This window comes from Spermophilus citellus (assembly GCF_964194105.1).
Source record: "Spermophilus citellus genome assembly, chromosome: 2".
Taxonomy (NCBI): Eukaryota; Metazoa; Chordata; class Mammalia; order Rodentia; family Sciuridae; genus Spermophilus; species Spermophilus citellus.
The window spans coordinates 249,407,763-249,425,771 of record NC_138183.1 but is presented as its reverse complement, the minus strand read 5'-3'; the positions used below and the strand labels follow the sequence as shown (position 1 = coordinate 249,425,771).

The following is an 18,009-nucleotide window of genomic DNA, read 5'->3' as shown; positions in this document are numbered from 1 at the left end:
GCCCTTCAGAGAAAGAGAAAAAAGAGAAGGAGCGTGCAGCCAGGGGGCCGTGGGGCTGGTCCTACAGGTAGGAAGGCCAGGGGTCGGGGAGGCCGGGGCCGCTGGTGCAGGGACCCTGGGACGACAGAAGAGGCCCCAGCCCAGACTTGGGAGGGACCAGTCTGTCCAGCCGTGCCCCGTGCCAGCAGCCCACCTTCTGTAGCAGGGGGCCTGTCCTGTTCAGCAGGGTCTGGCGACCCTCCCGGGCCCTTTCTCCCCTTCAGACCTCAGGGAAGGGCTTACCCTGGCACACTCAGGAGGCTTCTCATACCCAGCAAGTACATCAGGCAAGGAGGTGCTGAGGGTGGCTGGTAAACACTCACTCTGCAGCTGCGTGGGGGTTGGGGTCCTTTGGCCTCCCTGCTCACACCTGCCTGGTGGCTCCAACAAGCAGAATCACAGAAACCACTGTCTCCCGAGAGCCTGTGACCACAGCCCGCTACCTCCCGGCATTCAACATCATCTCTCCCTACTTCTCTCTCTCTCTCTCTCTCTCTCTCTCTCTCTCTCTCTCTCAGATGACAAGGATCCAGTGCCCAGGCCTCCCCACAGTTCTCAGCCTCTTTTAGGAGCTGGAAGACAGCAGGGTCCCCATCTGTGCCCTTGAACCTGCCCGGGATGCCCTGTGGGCTTCTCCGCCGAGGCTGCTGGCAGGCGGCTGTGCTGGGTTGTGGGGGAATATCTAAGGCTACTTTCAGGGTTGTGTGTGTGTGTGTGTGTGTGTGTGTGTGTGTGTGACTTCCCCCTGGGGGCCCAGAACCTTTGGAGAAAGGGACTAGTTGTGAGGGGTGGTCTGGAACATGCCAGCACGTCTTCCATCTGGGCAGGTGGGAGCTACCCAGAACCCCTGGCTCTGGGGAGATGAGCCGGGCACCCCAGGTCCACCGTGGCTTTGATTGTCGGTCATGTCCTGTCTGGGTCTGACGGGTTCCTCCAGGCGGGCTGCAGGGTGCGGGTTCTTGGCCGGGGTGGCGGGCCCTCTGCTGCTGTACTGCCTCCAGGCAGGGCAAGACTTGGAGAAGAGAACCTGAGTCACCCACGAGGCTGAAGCCTTGCTGGACCTCACGAATCCACGGCTCCTCCTCGGGCTCAGGCTCAGCCTGGAGATGCGCAAGATCCGCGGCAGAGTGGGGCGAGCTGCTTCCAAGAGAAGTGCCCGGATGAGCCACTCTCCATGCCAGGCCACCAGAGCAGCAGGTGTAGGACAAGAGGAGCCTGTTGGTGGCCGACACTCAGGCCTCGCGTGCGGAGCCAAGGGGGCAGGCGGGAGGAGGACGTGAGAGGAGCCTGCAGGAGCAGGAGCGTTCAGTTGCTGGGAAGAAAGGATTTCCGCTGCTCCCATGTGCCAGGCCCTGCGTGGCCTCTGTGAGCTCCTGAGGGCAAGGGGCTTGCACTCAGACCCTGCCGGGGAGCAAGGGGACCTGGTCTCTCACCCATTGGCCATCCCAGTGGGAACTGTAGGGATTGAGGCCGGGGAGCAAAGACCTTCCTGCAAGGACCCCCTGGGTGGGAGTGGGGGAGGTCAGGGGCCAGGGCGCAGTGCCAACCGGGCCCGCTCCAGTGGCTACATTGCCTCGGGGTCTGGCCTTGGAGGAAGTGGGGCTGGCCAGCCCATTCATCTGCACACTGCCCTCAGAGTGCCCACTCTGAAGCTGGGCACTTCAGGGATGAAACTTCACTTCAGCTTCCAGAAGCTGGAGCCGCCCCAGGGCCGAGAACTGCCCTGGCCATGACGTCTCCAGGGCAGAAGAGAAGAGGTGGGGATCCTCCCCCATGGTGGCAGGGGTCTTGGGCACACCTGTGAACCTCCCTTATGGTGAAAAAGTGGGTCCGACCCCAGGAATAACAGAATTTCCCAAACTAGAGAAAAACCATATATTAAAAATGCCAAGGCTGGCGGGGAGCACAGACCAGAAGGGGGCCGGGCAGGAAGGGGGTGGAGAGCGAAAGGGATCTTTTTGTCAGTTTTTTTTTAAAAAGAAGCCAATGTAGATATTTCAGGCAACTACTTGGAACATTTCAAAAGAATCGTAAATGCTTAAAAACACTGAGTGAACAGTGCCCCAGGCGCCGTCAACTGGCCGTGACGGATGGATCAGCCAGCAACCTCCCGAGTGCGAGTGCAGGCGGTGGCTGTGGGGAGGCTCAGGCTTGAGAGAACAGGCCCTGGAGGTGGCCCCTGTCAGCCCTCGTCCTCACTTCCTGCTGGGGAAGCAGTGGCCTGTGTCTGTGCTTCTCCTGATAGGTCAAGGCTGGAACCAGGGTCTTGTTGTCAGCCCAACCGGGCTCTCACAGGAGAGTGTCTGCCTGTCCCCATCTAGAGCTTGAATGCTCCTAGTGATGGGAAGCTCACTGCCTGATTCCTTTGTTGGGCCAGAGTCTGTCTTCCCTGCCTTCGGTTTTCCCTAGTGGTTGGGCTCCCCCTTTCCCTGGGCCCAGGGAGCAGGTCCCAGAACAGCAGTCCTACGAAGCCATAGCACCAGCCGCTACTCCACGGCAGGGCTCGTTGCCCTGAAGACAGATGTGTCTGGAGAGCAGGGCCAGGGTCTCAGGCTGGGGGCAGGGACAGCTTCTGAAGGACACTGTGTCAGCCCTCAGAGACCCCCAGCTCTCCAAGTTGCCCGGAAGGAGCAGACGAGCCCCTGTCCCTGCAGCCAGGCCCAGAAAAATCCCTGCTGTGTGGACTGCCCCTTGGGACAGGTCCATAAACCACAAAAAATCCCCCTTTCCCTTCACCTCCAAGGAGTTTAATCTCTCCTAATCAATTTAGCAGACTCGCTTGGTTGTAAACGGTAATGATTTGCATTTTTGAGCCTTTTTATCCCTCCTTAAGAAAAAAAAATGCCTCCTCGTTCTGCATTCTGGAAGCCCGAGGACTGCTTGTTAGTGCTGGCCCTGGCGCCCCGCCAGCCCACGCCAGCTGCCTTCACCTGCACTGATTTCAGGATGAACAGGGGAAACGGTGCGTGGGACGCCCTGCGGACCCTGGTACGCCCTGGCCCTGACCCTGGGGTCTGGTCCTGGGGCGCGGCCACTGCGTCCCGCGGAGCCCGCTTCCCGCTCCCCTCAGCTCCCCACCTGCTGCCTCCAATTTTCCTTGTTGTATTTTTCATAAGCGAGAGGCTCAGAAGCCCCATCCTCCTGGCACGTTCCGCAGGAAGCAGATTTCTGGAGTGGGCTGGCTTTGGGGCTTGAGCTGCTGTTGGCCAGGGTGGGATGCTGTCCTGAGGGCGTCCAGCTCCTGCTCTGTCCCCTCCTCAGTGCTGGCTCTGGGGGAGGGGCTCCAGCTGGCCCCCCAGTCCTGGAAGCGCTGCCCATCACCCCCTGCTGCAGGCTCAGACTCACCCCTCGACCCTGCAGGGATTCTCCTACCTGCCTTGGGCCAACTAGAATCTTCCAGAATCAGTGGATGGGAGGGGCCCCACTTGGCCATGGAGCACCCTGCTTTCCTGAGCTAGACCTTGCCCCATTGCACCATCTCCCTCCTTCCTGGGCCCCTGGGGAAGGTGGAGGGACTCAGGGCCTGGGGAGGGTGGGAGAGCGGCTTGCAGGGCAGTGTGGGCTTGGGCAAGGAGGGCTGGGCCCTTCCTAGTCCCTGCCGTGTTCCAGTGAGGGTCACCTTCCCTGCCAACATTGCCCAGAGCAAGGAAGGAGCAGCGCCCGGCTTCTGCCCTCAACCCCAGCCTCCCGTCCCTGGTGGGAGAGGCAGGAAGGGCGACCGTGGAGGCCGGCCAGGAAGCAGAGCCCACTTAGTGAAGACAGGCTTCCGAGGCAAGGGGGAAGCGGGGAGGGAAGAAAGGGAGCTTTTGATGCACATCATGTCTGCAGAATTGAGTATGACTAATTAATAGATTTTATTCTTAGTAATCTCTTAAGCATTCCATACGTTGGGCCCCGCTCCTGAGCTGAGCTTACAAGAGGCCTCATTCGCAAAATGCAAATGACACGCGGCCTGCTGCCTTCCCTCCTTCCTCGCCTGTTCTTTCCAGTTTTTTTTTTTTTTTTTAGGGGAAATTTAAAGGAAAATTGCCATGTAATAGAAAAGAGATCCCAATCGCTACATCTGATTACTACGAAGGGTAAACCACTTAACCAAAGATGTGTCGGGGCTGCTCTTCTTTAAACCTGAAACCTGTCTAAATGCCACAACATACACTGGTCCATGCTGGGGCCAGGGAGGTGGTTCTGGCTGGTGGAGGCCGCGGCTCAGGGTGGTGGTGGGCATGTAGCAGCCCGCGGCAGGGAGGTCTTCGTGGGCCCTCGGGGTGTCGTCACCGCACACTTGGGAGCGGGGAGCTGGGCACCAGGCCCCTCCTCCCTCTTACAAGGGTTGGCCAGGCGGGGACGGGACTCCAAAGGGGACTTGGCTTCAGCCACCCTCTCTGGCTTGGGGGCCCTGGCAAAGCAGACACTTTGTGGCTTGCCCTTAGAAAGGACACTGTGAAGGTCAGGGACAGAAAGGACAAGAAAGGATCTTAGAGGGGGCCCAGGGCCCTGGCTGGGTGGTCTCCACCTTCACCAGCATTAGTACCCTGTGGGGGGTGGGGGGTGCCTCTCCTCCTGTGGGGGCCGGTCAGGCAGACTCTGGTCTCTCCAGCCTGGTGTGACAGCCAGGGGAGCAGACCCACGTGGTCCTCGGGCTGGGTGCTCTGCCCGGGCAGTCGGCAGGGCTCTGGCAGGCCTGAGCCTGCTCTGTGGGAAGGGAGGGAGCTTTGCCACCCACCTGCTGCTCTCCGGCACTTGGGCCCTGGGCTCCTTCCCTGCCAAGCAGGGCCTTCTCAGTAGCTCTAAGAGGCGGGGCCACCTGCCACCCCTCAATGGCTTCCTGGCCATCAAGGGGGATTACCTGGCCTTCCCTGGGGCAGGGAAAAGAGATGGGAGACCAGGTGAGCTAGGAACAGAGCATGCTGACACTGCCATCTCACAGATGCAGGAGGGGTGACTTGGGGACCTGCCGTGGGGAGGCCAAAAGGGCCCGAGACCCTTTCCTGGGACCCTGGAAGATGCATTGCTTCAGAAATACAGAGCCCTGTGACTTCATCTCCCTGGCTAGTGCCATGTACCTGGCCCTCCTGTGAGCTCCCATTTGTGTTGCGGGGGTCCCCTCTGGCTCCTCCTGGCAGGTGCCACTGCCAGGCCTGCGTCTGGGGCAGCTGGATGCGGGGGGGGGGGGGGCGGGGGGACTGATGTGCATACAGACCTGAAATTAAGGCTCAGGAAGCTTCTCTCCTACCTCCTTGTGTGGGAAAGGATTCAGGCAGGAAAAGGGAACAAAAATGGTCTCCCTTAAACGAACCCTGCCATGCCCTGGGCACTCCCTGGGGCTGGAGGATCCGGTCCCTGGTTGGTGGGCGACGGCTTGGACAGCAACGGGAGCCTGGGCCCCATTCTCCTTCCCTGGAGCAGCGGCTGGGTCCACTTCTTTCAGCCCCACCTCTTCGCTGAAGAGCTGCTCAGCTCTTTTGATGTCCAGCGAGCGGACAGCACCCGGCACGTCGTGGGCAGCCCTCTGAATGCTGCTGGACTCTTCTTCCTGCTTTTGCTTTGGTCAAAGTGGCAGAGGCCTTTGAAGGTGCCACTGCCAGGAGCCAAAGCCTCTCATCCTCCTGCCCTCAAGCCAGCATCTCTTCTCTGATGTCCCTTTTTCCTGGTGCAGGGCAAGTGGCGCTTTGACCAACAGTGACCCGTGCTTCCGAGCACGGGAAGCAGCAGGCCTCAGAACCGGGGCTGCGCTTCTCTCCTCTCCAGGGCCGCTGCCCGCGCTTCATGGTTGTGTTGACCTCGGAACACTGTCAGCCGATAAATGATGGCAGCGTCCCTTCCAGAGGGAGGAAATGAAATCCCAGCTCTTCTGAGGGCCCCGTCAGAGCCTTTTTGGAGGCTGGCATTTTTAAAAAGAGATCTGGTCTCTCATTCCCGAGAACAGAGCCCCAGGTGTGGAGGCTGATGTCTCCCAGTGATTTTCTGAAAATGTTCTTTTTCTGGGCTTTGTTTGTGCAACCGTGGAAACCAATAGATCCAATCAGCTGATTTTATATTAGCTATCAGTCCCTGCACTAATGACCTGCCCCAGGAGGAAGCACATAGGAAACGCTATTGAGGTGACTACATCTATTGCGGGAGAAAGAGGGGAGATGAGAAGGCTTTTCTCTGTATCAGGAAGGAGCGTGGCCCAGCTCTGGCCACACTGAGATGGAATGGAAATACAGGCCCCCGAGCCCAGCTCCTCCCTCACCCACCCCGCTGGGACACACGCCTCCGCCTCTGGAAACAGCAATACCCGCCACCCAGGCTGAGGCGCCTCCCTCCACCTACTCCCATCCCCAACACGTAGTTTTACTTACTCAATGATTTCTAGGAGAAAGCAACATTTTTGGAATTCTATTGTCTCAGGAAATGGTAAGAACTGACCCAAGAAGGACTTTAAGGACAGTCTATGCAGCTCTGTCTACCCATCTGGACTGAGAGACGCGACACAGATAGACGGGCAGACAGACGCACCTCCAGGTGGCAGGGAAAGCTACAGCTTCCGTCAGGGCGTCTACGGAGTATGCTGCACGGAGCTGAAGAACATTCAGCAGGGGAAAAAAAAAAAGCTGGATTTTTTTTTTTTAATCGACTACATTAATTGTTCCAAGAACGCAGTGGAAGATGCCGTATTTCTGCAAATCTGTAAGGGAAATGGCATGGGAAGAGGTTTCAGGACAATATCTCCGTAGCGAAAGATCTCTTCTTCCCCCATCTCCTTTGTGGGGGTCCCGAAATCCTTCCATCACATCGTGGCCAGCCAGGGGCTGGCAGTAGAAACGCTGCATGCGGGCTTCAGATCAGCTGTTTCTCCCTGACGGTTCTTTTGTGACGGCCCTGAACAGAGCGCGAGGTGTCCACAGACGTTGCACAGGTAGTATCTTCCCACTTCAGGAAAAAAAAATCCCCAGCCCAACCCTTTCTGCAGTTATCTCTTTAGCCTTCCCTTCCCCAACTGGCACGACGCGGTGTAAGTCACTCTCCAGCAACGCGGAATCCTCTCCTGCCTTCTATTCGTTTAGAGAAAAAAAAAATTTTTTTTTTCACTGTCGTGTTCTACAAAATCGATGACCCTCCCCAAACTTGACCTTCTGCTGGACGGTCGTCATGGACCTCCTCTTCCTTGCTTTCTTGGGTTGCAGCGGGCTGGGCGGAGCCTATCACCACCCCGGGTCGGCCTGGGGGACGGGGCTGGGCTGGGGCTGGGGGAGCCGGCCTCAGGTGTAGGAGTAGTCTATGTCGGGGATGCCACCTTCCCGGTAGCCCCGCGTGGTGCCGTAGCCGATGGTGTGCGTGCCCTTGCAGAGGCTGCTGCCGTTGGAGGGGAAGATGGTGTGGACCACATACTCCTCTTTGGCACGGTAAGGGTTGATGGGCAGCATTTGCAGCCCCGGGCCACGGATTTCCAGAATGGAGTTGTCCTTCTTGGTCCCCGACTCCATATAGTCGTCCTTCTTGCGGCTGCCTCGGTGGTAGGCCCTGTCCCGAGTCAGCAGCTCACCAGCCCGGTGCACGTACCAGCAGATGGCCCCCAGGACCAGGAAGAGGAAGACGAGAGCCACGGCCCCACCGATGATGCCGGCCAGGGGCAGGCCTGCCACGGGGCCGGCGTTCTGCTCCTGGTTGAGCGTGGTGGTGGGGCCGTAGCTGTCGGCTGTCTCTGCCTTGGCACACACCGGCGTCTCGTCGGCCGCGTAGGTATTGCCGGTCTCCATGGTGACCATGCAGATGATGTAGGTGGACTTAGGCTCCAGGGCTGTCAGCAGGTACTCGGTCTTGTCCCCCTGCACCAGGGTCTCTGTGATGGAGCCTACGGCCGGGCTGTGGCCCAAGCGCAGCCAACTGAGCCGGAAGGAGGAGGCAGGGAGCGTGGCCTTCCACGTGATGCGGATGGAGTCAGCTGTCAGGGGCTTCACCTGGATGACCAGGGTCTTGGCACCGTCACCCGTGGCCATGGGGTAGTCGATGTTGGAATCAGGGAGGCGCAGCCCAGGCCTCTTGGCCTTGAGGGTGAAGAGCGAGCCCTGGGGCGTGGTGGCGGAGGCGTGGTTGCTGGCCGTGGTCTTGGCCGCCGCGTTGGCCGCCCCACTCTGTGACCCTGTCTCAAAGCACTCGTCCATCTCGCTGGTGATGTCCTTGATGGCCATGCCTCGGACCTTCTCGGGGCCCTGGCACATGAGGCCCCGCACGTTGACCACGGCGGCCCGTGCCTTCACCCAATCCCGCAGCCACATGAGGTTGCAGCCGCAGAACCAGGGGTTGTTCCGGAGCAGCAGCTGTGCCAGGTTCCCCAGGTCGTCGAACAGGCCGCGGGGCAGCGTGGTGAGGTTGTTGTTGGACAGGTCCAGCCGCTCCAGCTCGCGCATCTTGGCCAGCGTGTTGTAGGGGATGTGGCTGATGGCATTGTCCTGCAGGTAGAGCTTCTGCAGGTGGGCGCTGGGCAGGTTGAGGGGCGGGGCGGCCAGGGAGTTGCGCACCAGCGAGAGCTCCGTGAGGTTCTGCAGGCGGCTGAAGGTGTCGTCGGCGATGCGCTGGTTGGCCAGCAGGTTGCCGTCCAGCACCAGGCGCCGCAGGCTGTTGAGGCCCTTGAAGGCGTGCAGTGGGATGGTGGAGATGCGGTTGTCGTCCAGCCGCAGCTCCTCCAGCGTGTGGGGCAGCCCCGAGGGGATGCTGCTCAGGTGGTTCCGGCTCAGGAAGAGCAGCTTGAGCTGTTTGCTGTCGGCAAACGCGTCCTCCTCGATGCTGACAGTGGACACGGAGTTGTCGTCCAGGTGCAGCTTCTCCAGCAGCGGGATGCGGGCCAGGGAGTCGCGGGCGATGGTGCGCACGTTGTTGTCCTGCAGGTGCAGCTCGCGCAGGGACCGGGGCAGGTTGATGGGGAACTCGTCCAGGTCGTTCTCGTACAGGTAGATGACCTGCACGTTGGCCTTGGTCTTGAGGTCCTGGGGGATGCCCGCGTTGTTGATCTGGTTGTTCTGCAGGTACAGGGTGGTGGCGTCGTCGGGGATGTCCGCGGGGATGGAGGTGAGCCCCCGGTCGTTGCAGTAGATGAAGCCATTGTCACAGCGGCACACGGAGGGACAGGTGGTGCTGTCGATGACCTCCGTCAGGAAGGCGATCAGCCCGTAGCAGAGGAACAGCCAGTCCCGCAGGTCCATGGTGGCCGTAGTCATCACAACCGTGGCCGTGACGGTGGTGGCAGGTGTGGTGGTGGCGGTGGCAGCAGGGTATGCCACCACCATGGTGGACGGCTGGGGGAGCCGGGCCCCACCTCACCTGGAGCCTCAACACCTGCAGAGAGCACAAGACAGGTGACAGGAGGACACAAGACAATGACAGCAGCCTGAGAAAGGAGTGGTGTGCCCAGCCGCCTGCTGCCCAGGGGTCATCGCAGTTCATCCCGCAGCGCCACACCAGGCTTAAGACCCAGGTGGGCTCTCTGGCCGAGGCTGGGCTCAGTAATGTCGGCTAACGCCACATCCCCTTCCAGGAGCTAAACTGGTGCTTTCTGCTCCTGGGTGTCACCGGGAGGCTGGGGGGAGGTTAGTCCCAGCCACCAGGCTGCAGCCGGGCCTCTCGCTAAGCCACTTTTATGGACCCTGCTAAAAGGTGCCGGTCAGTGTGGAGGGGTGGACTCGGGCATGCTGTGTGGACTTGGAGCCGCGTTTCCCCCTGGAACGGAGAGCGCCCAGGGTCTGAAGGGAAAGCTTTTGAAAGGCCTCGGAGCTCGCAGGGGGTGTCGCTGGGACCTGGCAGCTGTGTCACTGGTGGGTGGCGAGCACCGAGCTTCATTGTCTGGTGGCAGAACACCTTCTCCTGCTTGTCGCTCGTACACTTTATAGACAGGAGGAGGAGGTGTCAGCAGAACGGCTTTCCTGTGTATTTACAGAAATCACTCGTTACAGAGGCGCCTTCCCGGGCCCCGCCTTCTGGGCTGAGTGGGAACTCATTCCACACCTTGCCCTTCCCCATCCTCAAACTTTCAGCTCTTCCGAAAAGAAAAAAAAAGTGTCTGTGCCTATCTAGATCTCTCTCTCTCTATATCGGCTTTCTTGCATTTACAGAAATGAGACAAATAAGCGGGGAGGTGGCGTCTGCACGCTGAGGGAATTGTCAGCAAGGTGTAATCTCAGTTTTCACAAATGGAAAAATTGCGGCACAGATTTTTCTCATATTATTTTACTGTTCATAGTGGTAAAAAAATCAATTAAAGAGAAATTATCTTTCCGACTCAGGAGGGTAGGCGTCTCTCTGTACAGCTGGCAAAGGTCTACTGGGAAACTCCGGGGTCATGAGACTTTCCATGGTGGGACATGATGGCTTCTCAGGCCTGAGCCAAGGCTCCAGCCTGGGAGGGCCGCCCGGAGGGTGGAGAGCCAGCACCTTGCTCGTGCCACAGTGACTGAGTGTCTTGTCCCCCTACCAGGCCAACCCTGTCTGTTCCTGGCCAGCTACTCTCTCCACCCTGCAAATTCGTCTTCACCTTTCAGGACCCAGTTCTGCTAAGTCCTCCAAGTACCCCAGCGAGAGCGTCCTCTGCTCCATCCACCCTCTTGTCCATGCTTCCATCTGCCAGTCCTTCCATGCATCCTGCAATCCACTATATCCACCCACTCTCTGTCCACCCATCCACTTGCCCACTGATCCATCGTCCATGCCTCTATCCATCCATCCATCACACCTTACTGAGCATCTACCATGTGCCAGCTCCTTGGGACCCCATTCTGTGGGCACAGTAGCTCACACTATAATACAGACTTTACTTAGATCTTTCTGAATTTTTAAGTCATTTAATTCTCCCAGCAAATGTGAAATCAGTGTTCCTTTTTTTTTTTCTGTCAATACTGGGAATCGAACCCAGGACCTTGCCCATGCTAGGCAGGTGTTCTGCCACGGTGAGCCACATCCCGGCCCCCGTGCCCTTCTTATTCACATTTAACAGGTGAGAAAGCCAAAGTTTACAGATGTCAACTTTCTCAAGGCCGATTGAGACGTGAAGGGGAGGCCCGGCTCTCTGGGTCACAGGCCGAAGCCCCTCACTGCCGGGCTCGCAGCTCCGAGTGTGGTGTGCTGTGGGCACTTAGTGTTTTCATGCCCCTGACCAAACTGTGGTGTTAAAGGCAGGTCCTGTGGCCCTGTGGCCCTGTGGCCCTGTGTGGCTTGGCATTAGTGACCACCCAGGATGGGAGGGAGCAGGCCCTGAGTTGTCCTTGCACTCTTAGGCTCCTCTGGTATCCACATGGACTTCTGCTTGGCCAGCCCAGCAGAGCTCCCGCCTGGCCCTGGCGTATGCATGGGCCCCTCTTAGGGCCTTGGTGGCATAGAGCTTTGACCATGAGGCGGACCCAGTTCAGGTCCTGTCTGGAAGCAACTGAGGGCAAGGGAGGGGCATGCAGGGTGCAGGGCCTGCCCCAGAGCTGGAGGACGAAGAAGCCCCAGCCCAGGCCAGGCAGCCAGGACCCCAGTGGCCCCTGCTCACATCTCTGGAGACTGGGGATTGGCCTTGGCTTCCCGAACACAGAGCCCAGCCCCCCCTCCCCTGAGCTCCCTGCTCTGTGTGGTGTGGAAAGCTACCAACGTCTCTGTTGTCTGTTTCCTTGGTGACCCAGGAGGCCCTGACTCCCAAGCCGGTCTCTGACCCCCTCCTTCGCCTAACTCCCTCTGATCCAGAGCCTTGCCCCCTGTTCTCCAGCCCCTTCTGCCCTCCTGGGCACCCAGAGTCACCTGGAAAAGTCCTCATGTCACCCCCCCCAAAAGCCCTCTAAGACCCCACGGGAGCCTGGTGTGGTGGTGCACATGCAATGCCAGCAGCTCATGAGGCTGAGGCAGGAGGATCACAAGTTCAAAGCCAGCCTCAGCAACTTGGCAAGGCCCTAAACAACTTAGCAAGACCCTGTCTCAAAATAAAAAAATAAAAAAGGGCTGGGGATGTGACTCAGCAGTCGAGTGACCCTGAGTTCAATCCCTGGTACAAAAAAAAAAAAAAAAAAAAAAAAAAGGTCCTCGTCTAGGAGGCAAGTGGCACAACCCAGCAACTTTGTGCCTTCTTCGCTGCTGTGTCCCCTGGGCCCATTGTGTAGACGAGGAAATTGAGGCATGCGAGACTTGACCCTGTCCCTGGCCTCCACCCCAGGCCCCTCTCACTGTGGGACCTCATGGCTTGACCAGAGTGCTCTGCTGGGGACGAGTCCCCGCCTGCCCTGGGCACAGTGGTGGCGAGGGGGGCTGGAGCTGAGGGCTCTGCGGTGCCTCCTGCCGGCTCGGCCTGTGGTGTAAGCAGAGCAGATGGACACGTGGGCACCCAGCCCTCACCTCTCATTGCCTCTGGGACTAGAAGGGCACCCACCAGGTCACGGCAGAGGACAGTCTTGAAGCAGAAGATGGCATGTGGCCCGGGCAAGCCAGCCTTCAGGGCACAGGGATGGGTGAACCCTCAGGCCAGGCCTTGCCTGCTCCGTCTTCCCAGATGACAGGTGCAAAGGCCCAGGGGGGTACCTTGCCTGACCCTTACCTTCACACAGGTCCTTGGTTCTGTTTTGCAAGGGACCAGGCTGAGGCTCTGAGCTAAGGGGCCTGTCCAGGGTCACAGCCCACCCAGGCTGCCAGCTCCCCTTTGGGTAAAGAGCCAGGACCATGAGGGGCGTGGAACCTGTCCCAGGGGCTTATCAGCAGGGAAGTCGGGCGGGCAGTGGGACCTGGAGCCAGGAAGACCCAGACCCGCTCCAAGGCCACCTATCCTGGTCTCTGGGATCAAGTCTGAGCACTGCTGCCCAAGCCCCTGCACCTGGCCCGAGGACACACACCCTCCCTGGTCTGTCACTGCTGAGTCTGGCGCGAGGGACCCCGTGGCTTCTGCCCTTGGCCGTGGCGGGGCAGACTTGTTAAGGCCAAGGCCAAGACCAGCCCACATTCTCTGGCATGGACATCTGTTCCTGGCACCTGCTCAGCTCGTGGCCACGGTCTGGGGCCTCCAGAGGCCCCGGAGTCATAATAGAGTCTAAATTGCACCTTTCAGAGATGCGTGATGGATAACCGGGACGCGCGGGAGGCAGGGACCCAAGGCCTTTCCGCTCCTCTGTCTGCCGGCTCATCCATCTTGGCCAGAGTCTCCCCTGCCGCCCCCGTCCCCAGGGCCAGCCTGGAGAGTGAGCCCTGGGGCTCCAGGAACAGGGGAGCCCGGGGAGGGGAGGGCTTCAGCAGGTGGCACCTCGCCAAGGAGCCCTTAACTGCCCGGGCGACTGCTTCTTGTTGTGTGTGTGGTAGTTGATGTGGCCATCAAATTAAACCTGGTAAATGGCCCATCTTTTACGGGATCACCTGTCATCATCATGCAGATCCCGCAGACTCCACTGAGGAGTGAGTTATGACCTGCCAGCCGTGTGACTGACAGCTGTGTGCCACTGGTGGTGGAGGAGGGGAGCCGCAGATGACTTAGGCTGGAGGTCCCCCTTGGCTGAGGGGGGCTGCACTTCATTCTTGATGCTCTATCTGTTGCTGGCTCCCACCACTTTCCAGGACAGACAATTCTGGGTTCAAATCCTGCCTCTGCCACTTACCAGGCTGTGTGGTTTTGCGCACCTTGCTTGCACTCTCTGAGCTGCAGTTTCCTCATCTATACGTCGGAAACTTACAAATGAGAGGACGATGAGTTGATACTCCCAGAAGCTCCTTGTAATGCAGCCTGTGTGTCCTTGATGCCTAGATTAAAAGCTGCTCTGGTTCTCTGGCTGCCCCCTACCTGCTCGTGGCACATGAGGCTCATCTGTGTGGCCCCTTCTTCACTGACCTGCTCCTACTTGGCAATGGGCATGCTCCCCATTGGCAGTACCCTCCCCCACTGAGTTGGAAACAGTGACCCCAAGCCTGGGCCACACAAAGCCAGCAGCTGGTCCCTGCAGCACCAGGCCCTCCCGTGTGGCCCCAGCCCCTGTGGGAGGCTGCCTAGGCCCAGGGTGGGGAGGGACCTGCGGCCCATGGCTCAGCTCTTTTCTTGGAACCCCTGGAATTCTGACATGCCACACTGTCTCCAGCAGTGTCCCTGGGCCCTTTGCACATGCTGTTTCTGCTCCTGGGCCATCATTACCCTTCCCCTTGTCCCCACAGGCCACCTCACTCTGCCCCAGGCCTTGACTCCACTGCCCCCCCATGAAGCTCTGTGGGCTGTGGCTGGCCCGCTCGGCTCCTGTACCCCCTGCCTGGAGCAGCAGGGTCTGACAGCACCTGTCACTGTCCACCAACTGGATGGGTGCCCAGTTGTCACCCCTGGCTTCCAGGCTCCTGCTCTGTCGTCTTCCCCAAATCCTGCCAAGCCGGGACTGGCAGAGGCCCCAGGGAGTGGGGGTGAGCCCCCAGGACACCTACTCTGCTGGCCTGGGGGGACAGCAGCGCACTCCTGCAGGAAGCCAGGCTGGGCCGGAGCCAGGGTCCCAGCTGCCGGTCCCAGCTCTCCTTGTTTACCAGTGAAGGCAGCTCATCTGGGGACCTCCTGATGCTCGTCCCCAGAGGAAACATGGAATTCTAGGTTCACTGGCCCCAGGAAGGAGACGTGGGAACTAGAAAAGAGCAGGAGGTCCTAGGAGCCGGGTCCACAGGTGGCGTCCCCGCCCCCGCTCTCCGGGCCTCACTGGTGCCATGTTGTGGAGGCACCCATTTTCCTGGGAGGGTGGTGATGGTGGGGTGTTAGGTGGTGCACGAGGCCCAGGCCCTGACTGGTTTGGAAGGGGAGCTTCTGCCCCCAGGAAGAGCCCAGGGCCTCCTCTGAGCCGGGCTCCGGGCAGCTCCCACATGCCTTTTCCTCAGAAGGAGGCCAGGGCAGGAGCAGAGTGGGGAGATGCCCAGCCCCTGAGGCAGCTGGTGGCCTGGGCACAGGAGGCGCTGGGCGCTCACTTCTTGCCAATAATGCCTGGGGCTCCCCATGCTGGGGGTGTCGCGGGTGGACGCCCTGGTCAGGGGAGCCCAACCCAGAGGCCTGAGTCCACTCCAGAGCCAGGAGCCTGGGCTGGCCTCTGCCAGGCCTTTCCCCACACATGGTCCTGCAGACAGATCGGAGAGGGGCTCAGAGCAGCTCAGGGCAAGCTGAGAAGCCTACGTGTTCCAGACACTGGGGTGGCATCTGACATGTGGCCCTCCTTCTCCATAGTGCCCCCCATGCGGGGGCCTCCCTTGGTGCCTTAAGTTCCCTATACACCTGGCCTGGGCAGTGCTCCTCTTTCCCTCTCCACATGGCCAACTCCTGCCCTCCCTCCCTTCAGGCCTCAGCCTTCCCTGAGCATGCTGCCTCAAATGTCGGGGCCCCTCCTGAACCCACAGCACTCTCACCTACCTCTGTGACGTGGTGCCCCCCCCATTAAACCCTGAGGGTCCTCTCCTCTCTCCAGTGACCTTCGCAGCTCCTGCAGCTGCGCTCAGGGTGCAGAAGACCCTCTGGGGCCGCTGCTGAGCAGGGGGGGCCAGCAGGCTGTCCTGGGAAGCCAGGGTCGGGGGCCTCAGAGGGGGGCAGTAAGAGAGGGCGAGCATCCGGCCCCCTTAACATTTTGGTAGGAAAATAAACACGTACTCATGACTGTGAGGCTTTGAAGCTGCGGAGAGGAGGTTGGAGGCCACCTCTCGCCACCCCACTCCTTCCGCTGGCCCGTCTGCCAACTTACTGGCCAGCCCTTGGCGGTGTGCCCACATGGCCTGGCGTTGGCCTGGACTGCTCAGACCCCAGGGCCCTCTCCCCGCCAGCAGCTGTCCTGGGGGCTCAGCTGTCAGCTAGACGGAGGGAAGAGGCCTGCAGCAGCCTGGTGCTCAGGGCGGCCTGGGGGGCGTCCCCTCCCTACCCTCCCAGGAAGGCCCTCTCCTAGGAAGGTGAGTAGCCTGGCGGCCAGCCAGGGATCTGTGCAGCTGCTGGGCCTGCTGAGAGGTGGCCTCCAATCTCAGGTCCTCTGTACAATGGGACCATAAATGATCAACTTCCCCAGGCTCTTGAGAGCATAAAATAAGGTGACTCCAGCGCCTGGCAGAGTGTGTCCAGAGTGAGGGAGCCACAGTCACCAGCCCTAGGTGGTGGCATTTAGGTGGTGGCACCTCCCCAGGTGCAGGTGCTAGCGGGCCAGGCAGGGGAGCGAGACTGTTAGAGGGGCTTTCCCAGGTCCTCATCAGGCCCAGGGCCCACAGGCCCATAGTGGCATTCCCTCATGACAGTGGGCCAGGTGTGAGACCCTCAAGGACCTTCTAACTCTGTCACCTGCAGGTGCTAGCCAGCTTCACCCATCGCCCCAACTTCACTTCCGGCGCCTGTCCAGTAGTGCCACCCAACATTGGGGATGCGGTGGGGTGGGGGTGGGGATCCTTTTAAAACCTAAAGTTAATTATTTTTCTAATTTTCAGCTGCATGCATTATGCATCAGCTGTTATGTTGGCGGTAATTGCAGACAGGTATGCAAATCCACTAGATATGCGCAGCCTGTATCCTAGCCCGCCTGGGCCATCGGGGTGGAGCCGGTGCCCAGAGGAGGGCTTCCTGGGCCTCAGAGAACACGGATGGCTTCAAAAAACCAGACTTTAACGTTGTGTCTTAGGAGGTTAATTATATTGATGAGACTGTTCCATATTCAGCTATTCGGCCGGAAGGGGTAGTGGCGATGAAAGGAGACATGAGTAACTTTGTTTCTGCCTCAGCATCATTTAATCAGGCGCTCCCACCTGACGCTGGCCTGCCTACACTGAGACTCACCCCCCTGGGAAGCAGAAGGAAAGCCCAGTGGAGGGTCAGCGGGAGGAGAGTCCATGGGCATTTATTTTGTGGGGGGCTAGGTAGAAGGAAGGTAGGGCAGTGCCAAGACCAGGGTGGGGTTGCCAGAGGGTCTGTGTTGTTGGCTCCTCTGCCACCCGCAGGATCCAGGGCCACAGCAAGGGAACCAGAGAAGCTCGTGGGCAGGAAACACCGCTGGTGACTAGGCTTCCTGATCCGGAGTCAGAGGATCCCTGGGAGCTGGGGCCTCTCAGGAGCCATGGGTGTCCCTGACAGGCAGGACTACTGTCCTGCTCCTAACAAGACCCCCCTGTTTATTTACCACCAGTTTCTTTGTCCCCAGTGGATCGTCTGGCTCCTCCCTGGCATGAAGGGGCCCTGAAACATCCCCTGAATCAATGATCGAGGCCCTAGCACCTAGAACCCGGGACTGACTGGGTAGAGGGGACGAAAGAGGGAGGCATCGTCCTCAGATCTACCCCGGGAAGTCACCGTGACCCTTGTCACAGCCACCCAGACAGGCACAGGGCTTAGTCTGAATTGTGCAGTAGGCCATGAAGAGCCCAGCACCAGCCTGGGCCTCCCTAGAATCACCGCCCAGCACCTTTGCACCTACCTTCCCCGGGCTTGGCTCTGCAGGGAGCAAACACTTGAAGATGTGCTCACCACCACAGGTGGCTGGCTACAGGGGTGTCTCAGGCATCTGACCTGGGCCCACCTTCCCAGCTTGAAGGCCTCTTCCCCTTCCTGCCCACCCACAGATGCACACGACGGGGGACCCTAGCCCCAGGAGCGCGGAATCTGGGGGCAAAAAGGACTCAGAGGTAGTCTGTGTTCTACAGATGAGGAAAGACTGAGGCCCAGAGTGTGGGAGGGACAGGCCCAGCACAGAAGTCAGCCCTCCCCGGTGGCCACCTCCAGCCTTGGCAAGGGTAACAGGTGCCAAGTCAAATCCTTTCCCGGGGGTTTGGCCCAGGAAGGGTGATGGTGGGAGCGTCCCAACTCAAGATGGTCTCGTGGGGCTGTTTCCCACCTCGAGCAGGTCAGGAGATACCTTTTACCCTGTGGACTCAGGTGGGGTAGTGTTGGCAGTGTCCTTTCCCAGCTGGCCACTGCCCCTCAGGGTCTCAGTCCCTTAAACACACAGGGGAGAAGGGACCTGCCTGAGGTCACACGGCTCACACCTGAGGGCCAGGGCCCAGCCCAGG

The 18,009-nt window shown here is 59.7% G+C and overlaps 2 protein-coding genes across 5 annotated transcripts in view; one reads left to right on the top strand and one right to left on the bottom strand.

Moving 5' to 3' along the window:
- The window catches only part of MACROD1 (mono-ADP ribosylhydrolase 1), a 137,134-nt gene that overhangs the window by 30,534 nt on the left and 88,591 nt on the right, over window positions 1-18,009 (top strand). The window lies entirely within an intron of this gene.
- Window positions 2,207-18,009, bottom strand: part of FLRT1 (fibronectin leucine rich transmembrane protein 1) — a 74,683-nt gene continuing 58,880 nt past the window's right edge. For all 3 annotated transcript variants that reach the window (XM_081280796.1, XM_081280798.1, XM_081280797.1), the window contains one exon: window positions 2,207-9,357. In XM_081280796.1, coding sequence (XP_081136922.1) covers window positions 7,284-9,308 — 2,025 coding nt within the window. In that variant the 5' untranslated portion in view covers window positions 9,309-9,357 and the 3' untranslated portion in view covers window positions 2,207-7,283. The remainder of the gene's footprint in view (window positions 9,358-18,009) is intronic.